The sequence below is a fragment of the Pipra filicauda genome, unplaced genomic scaffold (genome assembly GCF_003945595.2).
Source record: "Pipra filicauda isolate LSUMZ 115617 unplaced genomic scaffold, ASM394559v2 scaffold52_size3558583_pilon, whole genome shotgun sequence".
Lineage (NCBI taxonomy): Eukaryota > Metazoa > Chordata > Aves > Passeriformes > Pipridae > Pipra > Pipra filicauda.
Window position 1 is genome coordinate 3,223,042 of NW_024104676.1, and position 10,273 is coordinate 3,233,314.

Consider the following 10,273-nt stretch of genomic DNA (forward strand, 5'->3'; position numbering starts at 1 on the left):
TTCTTCACTGAAACTGTGGTTAGGCATTGGAACAAGCTGCCCATAGAGGAGGTGGAAACACCATCCCTGGAAATGTTCAAGAAACTACTGGATGTGACACTTAGTGCTACAGTTTAGTTGGCATGACAGTGTTCAGTCAAAGGTTGGACTCAAGGATCTTGAAGATTTCTTCCAACATTAGTGATTTTTTGATTCTAAATCCAAGTAGGAAGGGAATAAAGATCCATGGCTGTCCCTCTTTGCTGTCCAGCAGCAAAATTAAGGTGTCCATTACCCAAGATCTGATATCATACTTGATTTACTGCACAACAGTGCATGCTGGAAGAACTGAGAGTTCCAGAATGCTGTTTGAAAGATAAAATTAGGCAGGTTTCAATACCCCACCATGAAACAAATGATGGCAAGGTTCATCTTTTTTGCTATAGCTCAGAAAACAAAAATGTTCAATGGGAAAGCGCCTACATCTCACCACAGCTCCTTTTCCACTTACTCTCGTTCACATCTTAATGCTCTTTTATGATATAATACATTCTGGATGACAGTTGCTTAGTTACAAAACCCCTCAGATCAACAGCTACAGTATTAAAATATTGCCAAAGGTCAAATCCCACTGTATGATCATTGAACATCTTAAAGACATGTCTTTTATTATTTTTCTTAGGGTCTGAAATAAATACTAAAAAACATTTTAATATAACAAGCTGTGCTCTGTTGAAGCAACTGTACAGCCAGGGTCAATACATGCAATTATATCATTATAATTATAGACAAACTATTATTATTATCTTTGACTACCTCAATTTTATATCTTAGCCCTTCCCCTACTCCCCCCCCCCAAAAAAAAAAAAAATCAATTCTGGAGGAAATTAGAATTATGAAACATTTGGCTAGAAGTAAAATTGTAAAGAAAAGATCAGTAAAAGAAGGTTAAATATTCCCAGGCTTTATATTGCATGAAACCTGCATCTTTCACAACAGTAGTGGCTCCTTAAGAAAGAATTGCATTGTATCCCACAGACATTACTGTTTTAACAGAAGAAAAGCATGGGCATTTTTACAGCTTATGCAAATTCTGCATCATATAGAAGGTGGTACATTCCCAAGATATTCGGCCTGACTGCCTTCCCTATTTTCAAATCCTTTTCCATCCCCCTCTTCCAGTATCTCTTTTTCACCAATGTGGGACCAGGGTGTCAGAATTCCTGCTTCTTCTGCATGCTTTACCCCAGCAGAACTCTGGCTGTAGCCTGCATGCCCAACTGCTCATTCAGTCCACAGAGGCTACTTGTTTGTAAGCATTTAATGAAATTAATTGCAGGCTTGGTGTACCTTCTGACAATGGATCTAAGGGGGTTCTGTAGCTAAGGTTTCCTTAACACCCTTTCCTATCTTACACCTTTCCTACCATCCAAATGGAGGTAGACAGAAGTCAGGGATAGATAGCTGACTTCTCATGAGACAGTGCAGATAAATTCTCCCTAGATTGCATTTGAAAGCTCTCTAAGGCTTTAGAGGATGCTGAAAATTGCTCAAGTCTGTCAGGAATGATACAGCATGTTCAAACATATAGCAAACATGTTAGTTAATCCAGAACTGTCCAGTTCTCTGCTTAAAATTCGACAAGGATGTGTCTACAGATCTACTTATTCATATAGTCCTGAAGGCAATGGTTTGCAGCTTGCAGGTGCTAACACAACAGAGAGACATGGATGTCCCAATACCTACTGAGTTTGTATTTGTTTGAGTTTGTATTACATATCATTGTATTACAGAAAATTATTACCAGCTTGAAAATCACCTTGTGAATACATCTGGAAGAGCTTGTTTGTGTAAATCTGTGTTCATTTTGTACCTTATAAATGAAGAACAGAAGGATCAATCTATCAAGGAATCAATCCTTTCACAACGAGGTAAAAGTAGGTACATAGACCCAGGCCCAACATCAGCAAATGCATTTTCCCTGGGGTCAGCAATTGTTAGCATCTATTAGCTGTTGAGTTTCCTTAGTGATCTGAGTAATGCAGAAAGATCAAAGAAAACCCAACTGACTTAGTGAGACATTTGCAATTTCACTACAGCAGCCGTAGAGACTGAAGCATGAAATCTTTGAGGCAAGTAGATGTTAGTGACAGCTTACAGCAGTGGGGCTGAGTGAATGAATGAACATTTCCTGTTTGTGATGGAAAACACTTGCTGCTTTCTGTACATGAAGGGTCACACTGTGCTCAGAGTGTGGTGACAGGATCACATAAAATGTATTTACAAGTAGTCACACAGCATATACTGTAACACAGTATATATAACTCACACAGCAAGCAGGTGTTTCGGTGCCTAACATGATAAAGCTCACAAGCAGACAAAATAGAGGGAAAGACTGTGAGACACCCCCACCCATCACAAGAAAACACCAAGACAACTACCCCAAACAAACACCCAAAAAACAAGACACTGATAATGCTGGTGGTTACAGAGCTGGTGATCACCATGACAGTCTCCTTTCTGGACAAAATCCCACAGGATACTAGTAGGTATGTAAATAAATGCTTCAATGAGGTTATTAAAAATCCTCTGCTCCTGTTATTTTGTGGCAATTTAATACTATTCCAGGTTCATGACCAAAGCCTTCAGATACAACCACCCGGCCCTTCCTATGGGAATGCTGTATTAAAATTCTCATGCAGACAGATGCTCTGACGAAATGTCACTACACATACACAGTCAACTTGGGATTTTACTGTGCAGGCCTGTTGACATGGTAGATAGATTCTTCAAATGAAACCAAGGTCTCCCTGTGCTGTTCTGTGCGCAAACACAGAGACTGCTTCTTGTGTGGAAAGACTGGAAAAGTAATTAAGGATAGTTTGAGGAAGAATAGAAATATTAAGGATTTATCTGGATTGGCCAGAGTACTTTTGAATTCCCTACCAACATACCAGAATGCCATTTTGTGCCTTCTAGGGTCGGGGGAAGGGGAGGGGGGGGGAAGAGACAAAAAAAGACAACCACCTCCAAAGGCAAGCATGGTCCAGTCAAGCAAGTATGTTATACCACACACATTAGTGAGGGACAGAGCCCTGATTGCCTGTCGGCAGTTAAAGAGCTGACACATCAACTTGTCGAGTTCTGAAATCCAAACCAGCTCACTGGAGGCTGCTGCTCTCCTGCAGTCCATCACAGAGACAGATATCAAGGTTACAATCAGGAAGGATGCACAGACAATTAGGAAAATACAGCTGTCACAATCACCATTTCTGTTGTTTTGCTTTTTCACATAAAATAGTTTGAGTGTGGCATCAGTCAGTACCAAGGATCAAAGTATGATCAGTTCCCACTCTTCCTGCCACGCAGAAACTCAAAAATTCAGCTGACCGAGATATGGCACCATCAGTAACTGACTCAAAAAAATCCCACTTCTTGCAACTTCAGGGATCATTTTTCATACAATATCCACCTATTTCTAGCTAAATCTGACTCTGCTTAGTTCATGACTGTACCAAGAGATGCCTTTTCTCCTGACAGCCTCTGTGGCCTACTTACCACCCCTGCTGTTAACAGTGTGGATTGGATGCTTCGCCTCCACTTCCAAAGGTTCATTCTTATGTGCAGGATTTTTTTTTTTTAATTTGGTTTGGTTGATAAGGAGGAAGCTTTAGCATGGTAGGCAAGGATTTAGTCATATGTGAGCCACAGGGAACATTATCCTTAGAGATTAATTTGGAAATCAAGTGACAATTGGCAGGGGATGCGTTTATTTTCTATTTTTTTGAAAGCTTTAAAAGTACCACAGGTTTTTTGCATCGTCTGAAGGAGATCTAGTCTCTATATTACTAAACCTCAGAGACAACAAAGAGAATATCATGCTTGTCTCAAGTGTCAGAGATAAAATTAGTAATTTCACTGCAAATCAGAAAACAAACTAGATTATTAGGAAGAACAGCTCTACACTAATCAAAAGGGTGTCTCACAACCACCTTTTAGATGTACTAAAGGCAGCTGCCTCACTGTGAATTTAATTCAATGAACACACGGAACATAATTTATTCGGCACATACTGTTTGCTAATCAAAGAGTATTTCTTGGCATCTAAACTGTGTGAGTGACAGAATGTTAAGCCTGAAAACATACTGATAGTCCTCAAAGTTTTTCATCAAATCCAAGAAACATAATGTGCACACATGCAAGCAATTCTTCTCATTCAAGTAATGAAGATGAAATCTGTGTTGTCAAGTTTTGTTACACTGAACTGTGGTCCTAGGGAGACCTTACAAGAAATGGCTTTTTCCTCTCATATTTGTGCAGGACAGAAGGCTTCATGACTTTATAATTTCTCCTTCTTTCTAATTACTGTACCACAGAACACTACCTGTGATGACGACAAAGCCTGTGAGCAAACCTTATCAGCAGAAAACAGTCTTGGTATATTTTCACTCAATTCAGACTTAGGAGCATGAAATTGGTTTTTTTGTTGATTTTTTTTTTAATCAAGGTTACTGTGGGCCTCCCATCTTGCATATCTGTGGTGTGGGGAACAGGTTACGGAATAACTTCTCTTTTCCTTCTGAAATGTATTGCCTTGGGAGACTGCTCTACTGCAGTGTGAATGTGTGGACCTCCACCACCACAGGCAGTCATGATGAAAAGCCATTAAACCAACCATCTTGGCTACAGAGGAATATTTCACTGTGCTCTTTCACAACATAAGCTAAAAAACAGCAGAAAGGAGCATGGATTGCTGCACAGTGTCTGCTCACAGTTTTTCTAGTCTGATAGATGCTGTGACTGAGGAAAACCAGGTTCTCCCTCTAAGATAGCCATTGCTCTTCAAATCATAAATAATCTCAGGACTAATAAACAACTGCAGAGATCAAAACCTGGCATGTTTTATTGAATTTGAAAGGATCTGAATTTTGCTCTATTATCCATATATAAAAGGCTTCTGTACAGACGGAGGAAAAACAAAAGAAATTACTACAGGTTTTATTTGAAAATGCCAAAGAAATATTTCTCAAATGTAATGCCTAGTTTAGGAAGAAAAAAACAACAAACAAAACCCCACACCAGGATTATTTGAAAAATTCAACCTTTTTCCACATTTGCATTCAGATCTTTTAAAATTTAATGTGCGGGAAAAACCCCATCTAAGTACGGTCACAAAAGTGCTGCCAAAAGCAATCTTAACATAAAGCTCTTCACCAGCATTTTTTAATAAGGAGAAAACAGTATAATATGTATAAGTCTATTTAGTAACTGGTAAAAAAAGTCCATATGTTATCTACCTAGACACGGTGATGAGATTTGACCTGTATATTTATTCTGAAAAGGACAGAATAATCTTTTTAAAACTAATTAAGAGATGGTTCAAAGTAGCAAACACAGCACAGCTGGAACATATATCTTGGCTCTTTTCATACAGATTACATACTTTTAAGTTACAAAAACTTTAAGGCAGTGAGGTTGAAGAGGACTGTGCAAGTTCTACTAATTACATTTCATCTTCTAATTGCTCGCCTATTTAACAGGATCATCATAAAATGAGGAGCAGTTCTGAATATACTTGATGTTTACTTTAGAGCAGTTAACTCAACATACAAGCTCAGTTTTTCTCTACATTATCACACATTCCAAGCCTGGAGATAATTTTAAAGGTCCATTTTTTTTTCATAGTGGCTATAGGAGTTATGCAAAGAAAGAAGCAAGTACCCATGAAGCCGATGTGATTACACATTTGAGGCTCGTGTGAAAAATCTTAGTTGAAATTTGGAAAAACAATATTTCCAGGTTTTTCAGCCCAATTATTTACTGACATTTCAGGTTAGTCACAATCTCAAAATTTGCTGTGGAGAAAGACATACTATGAGTTCAAAGGCTCAGGACATTCAGAGCTAAGTCATATTCAGCATCTTTTTGAAGCCTTTATTTTTCCAAGCAGCTTCAAGAAAGTACATTATGAGCTAGAGAGGAAGAAAATGGATTTTAATGGCTATTTTATTGATGCAGCCAGCTTTAAGAACAACCTGTTAGTTTCCTGATTGTGCTACTTCATGTTCTAAAGAACAGTCAGAAAGATGTGTAGCAGAGAAAACAAATCCCTGAACAACAAGGTGTTTATTGGTAAAACTCATCAACAAAGTAGTATTTCAGCATAGAGAAGTGCTCTTCAGACTCGGCAGAAAGGGAGATTCTCCAGTCCAATGGAGCCTATAAAACATAGATGAAGGATATACCAACAGCCGCAAGTGCAGTCACACGAGAACTTCTGAATCACATTCCACTGCTCATAAAACCTTCTTTGTCAATGTTTTACCATTTCACGTAAAATTTTCGCCTAATTTTTTAAGTTAACAGTTGCTTGGAAAGCTGCCATAAAAATGGCTCAACATTTCTCAAAGATAAGGCATGTTTTCTTTGCAAGCGCTGCATCATTCATCTCATAGAATGGGATAGTATTTGCAACAGACCTTCCTGGTACAAGCACATTCGTGCAGAGAGCAGAATAGTAACAGGCCAGTGACCTCCACTGTAAATTTTTTTTTACACTCTGCAGCTCTTTATTTTTAAGGAGAAAAAAACCCAAAAACAACAGCTTTCGCGTGTTGGCATTAAATTCCAGGTTTCCTACCAAGTTGTCAAGAACATAGTGCACATATATGCCTTTAAGCTGAAAATTGGCCATGATTTAATAAAGTTAGAAAGGTATAAATAATGCAGGTCTTTCACAGGCAGCTTTTTTTGTAATTTAACAACTAATAGCCTTTCAAAAAAGTATTCCATGTACAGAACCTATACAATGGTCTGCAGTCTCTTTCCTGTATGATAAGTGAGAGACTGTTAGGAGTTGAATTCACTCTAATGTTGTCCTGCTAGCTTCGATATAATGTGTGATTGTATGGAGACAGAGAAACTACGCAGCTTTAAGGTGTGTAAATGTAGTTAAGGATGCTAAGTCTGCAGCATCAGGCTTTGCCGATGAGCCAGGATGAACAAATTATTTATCCAATAACTGATGCATAAATAAAACCTCAAATTATCTAGATCATGTAGATAGATTTGTCCACATTCAGTAGGGAAATCCCAGGAAAGATAGTCATGGTGAGAAATCAAATTTGAAAAACAGAACAAATTAGCAAAACCTGTGTTCACAAAAAAAAAAAAAAGAAAGTAAAAATTAAGCCAATCCCATAATATCTCACTAGGCTTTAAGCGGCAGATTTTCTTTCAGGACATAAAAGCTTGTCCTTGAATGTGTTTCTCTTTAAGATTTTACAATTGTGCCCAAGTTCTGATTAGCCCATAGTAGCATGGGAGAAATGCCTCTGCTGGGGTTTCTTTAAAAGGAATTAGAAAAACAGCACTACCAACACACACACTTGGCACAGTCAGCACACCTTACCAGCCATAAACTTACCTTTCTGTGATTGTTTCTCTGAGACCACTAGCAACCCCTTTCACCACTGTACTAGCCTTTGGTGTCAGCACTACTTGAGATATAAAAAAGGAGCCCTTCTTTCTTCTTTCAGTGATTGATGCCTGGAGGAACTGAATCAGTTTTTCTGGATCCGTTGTGTTTGCCCAAGGAGCTGGCATCATCTGGCCTGGCCAAAGAAATGCTACCTCGACAGCCACTGGACTGTGGTAGAACACCAGCACTTGGTGTTCCTTCTCCCACAGGTACTGGAGGGTGACTTCATGGGCAAATATAGCAGGACACATTTTGTTTCCGTACGTATCTTTGAGCATCTGGACAAGCTTTTCATGATGGTACTTCTGCATCCCATAGAAGTGATTGAAGTCCAAGAAGACCACTTCTTTTGGGTGCTCAGTGAGAAATGCATTGATCTCCTCCAGACCCTCCTTGACTTTGGCACTGAATAAACCATGAGCGAAGTAGAGCTCATTGTCTGGGTCTCTGGGCTTGGTGGAAATTCTAAGATCAAAATACCGTATACCTGCCCCCAGCTGGCTGGTGAAGTTCATGGTCTGTGTAGCCAACCACTTCCTCATCAGCTTCTTAGCCACAGTCCCAAAAACTGACACAAAATTCTGGACTGTTTCCGGCTGTTCAGGCCCAACTGGAGAGGCTTCATCGATGTAGAAGCTAAAAGAGTCATGAGACCCTAAAAACATAACAGAGGAAAAGTATCAGCATTGTATTTGTAGATTAAAAGTAATTAGTGATTTTTTCCTTAATAAACATAATTTTCTGACTTCTACCACACTCATCAACCACCTCTCCTGCCCTTTCCCTCAATAACAGTACATTTGTCTGGCAGCATTTCCCCACCAGCACTTTGCAGGAACTTGAAAGGAAGGTAATGCCTGTTTCACTGCTTGTCTGATGCTTGGTCACTCTCCTCCAGCTCTTACTTATGCCTTTAAGCTCAATGAAGCCAGTAGGTTCTCAACATTGAAGCAGTTCTGGTAGCAAAGACAGTCATATAATAAATCCCTCGAGCCAACAGGGAGAGTCTGGCCCTGCACACTGAATCATGCACTGTCTAATTTGCAGAATCAAAGGAAACAAAACAAACCAATATTATTCCACACACACCTTTATAGCCAGCTAAAATAGGAGTTGAAAAAATGCCAAGGACACGTAATCTTTCTGACCTTTATTTCAAGTCTCGTCTGCTCATCCACAAGGTTACTGAATCCTGTTTTCCTTCTTAAATTTACCTCTAAAATGCTTTCCTTTACTTTGCTAAATAAGTACAATAGATAGAAACAAGGACAGCACTGCATTCCACTGATAAAATTCAGAAACTCCACTGCATGCTCTTGACAAGAATGGGGTATACTTCTTAACACGTCTATGTACAGGAGTTATTATTTTCTACAATATAGTTGAATACAAATATGTATGGCACTTTGCTATGCAAAATTCTCTGCCTTAAGGTATGTCCATTTAAAAAAAAAAAACCACACCAAAACCCAAACCAACCAAAAAAACCCAACTAAACCAACAAAAACCCAGAAGCCCCAAAAACAAACAAAACCTCCCAAAACAAAACAAAAACAACCAACCAACCAACCAAACAAACAAACAAAAAAAAACACAACCCAACCAACCAATCAAAAAAAAAAAAAGGCAGTAGTTAATTTTGCTCAGCATTTAGACATCCACATGAAAGCAGGTGATAAATCTAAGGACATCTGTGAATGATCTGCATGATCATTCCCCTGCAAGGGGCTTCATCTTGCTTTATGGAGAGATAAGCTGACCAGAGGAGATGTTTATCACCTTTGTCTACCCCCAGCCTGCTGAATACCTGGTGGTAAGACCTGGCAGTTTCCACAAAAACACTGTCCATCTGCTGGCACAGCCACACTCTCACTATTCCAGCCAAAGAAGACGCTTCTGGTCAGATTCATGGCAGCAAGCAGATCTGCTCCTCTGCCTCAGACACACTGCTTGCAAACCTCCTTCAAGGTCAGCAGGACTTGAAATGGACTGCAGCACTAGGCCCTCAGACATCCAAATCCTACATCAAAATGAGTTCAGAGCACTAGTCTTGCCTGTCACCGATGCTTTGGTAGGTGCTTTTCAAAATTACTTTCCAAAGCATGCATGCTGTAGCAAATAAGTATCACATTAATGAAATCCTGCCAGTCAGTCATTTCTGAGAGTGATGCTATTTCACCTGAACTGGAATAAACCCTATAAACGGAGGCAACAGCTATAACATTTTCTCCTTTAGCAGTAATTGGAGTCACAACAAATCACCTTAGACTCTGGCTTGGATTTGGCTTTGTTTAATCTGAGAAATGTCTTTAAATTTTGTATACCTCTGCTTTTCGTGGTTGTCTCTTTGAACTGCATTTTCCTTTAAATATTAGATAAATTTTCCATTTTGATGAAGCTTTCTGCTGCTAAGTGTTGAAGTGATAACATATTTCTTGCAGAACCTGATTAGATCATGCAGTATCTGGTTACACACTGATATCCTCAGGGACTAGATCTGCATACAGAATTCTAATGGTAAAACAAATGATTAGAGCAGTGACTTGTGTATCAACAGTATTACAGGCAAAATCAATGAGATACATTAAATGTTCTGCTCAGTGTAATCTGCACTAATGCAGAAATCAAAGTAAATCCAGTCTTGTTTAAAACAAGGCATAGCTGCTGATATTAGCAAGGGATGGATTTGGCAAACCCTCTCTTTGTCCATTGAAGTCCCTTTTATTTTTGTAGGGTTTTATGTCAGAATAAGTACATGTGTAAACATGATCAACTGATTAGAGCAGCAGGCTCAAAATGGTATTAAGATTAATT

The 10,273-nt window shown here is 39.0% G+C and overlaps 1 protein-coding gene across 2 annotated transcripts in view; it reads right to left on the minus strand.

The window, feature by feature from the left end:
• The window catches only part of PLCXD3 (phosphatidylinositol specific phospholipase C X domain containing 3), a 74,974-nt gene that overhangs the window by 17,191 nt on the left and 47,510 nt on the right, over window positions 1-10,273 (minus strand). The window contains exons 1-2 of one of the 2 annotated variants that reach the window (XM_039387095.1): window positions 9,784-9,917; window positions 7,406-8,114 (exon numbers count right to left, since the gene is read on the minus strand). In XM_039387095.1, the coding sequence (XP_039243029.1) occupies window positions 7,406-8,114; window positions 9,784-9,817 (743 nt within the window). In that variant the 5' untranslated portion in view covers window positions 9,818-9,917. Of the gene's footprint in view, window positions 1-7,405; window positions 8,115-9,783; window positions 9,918-10,273 lie in introns of those variants that run through there. The other variant, XM_027714596.2, reaches the window with a different exon arrangement.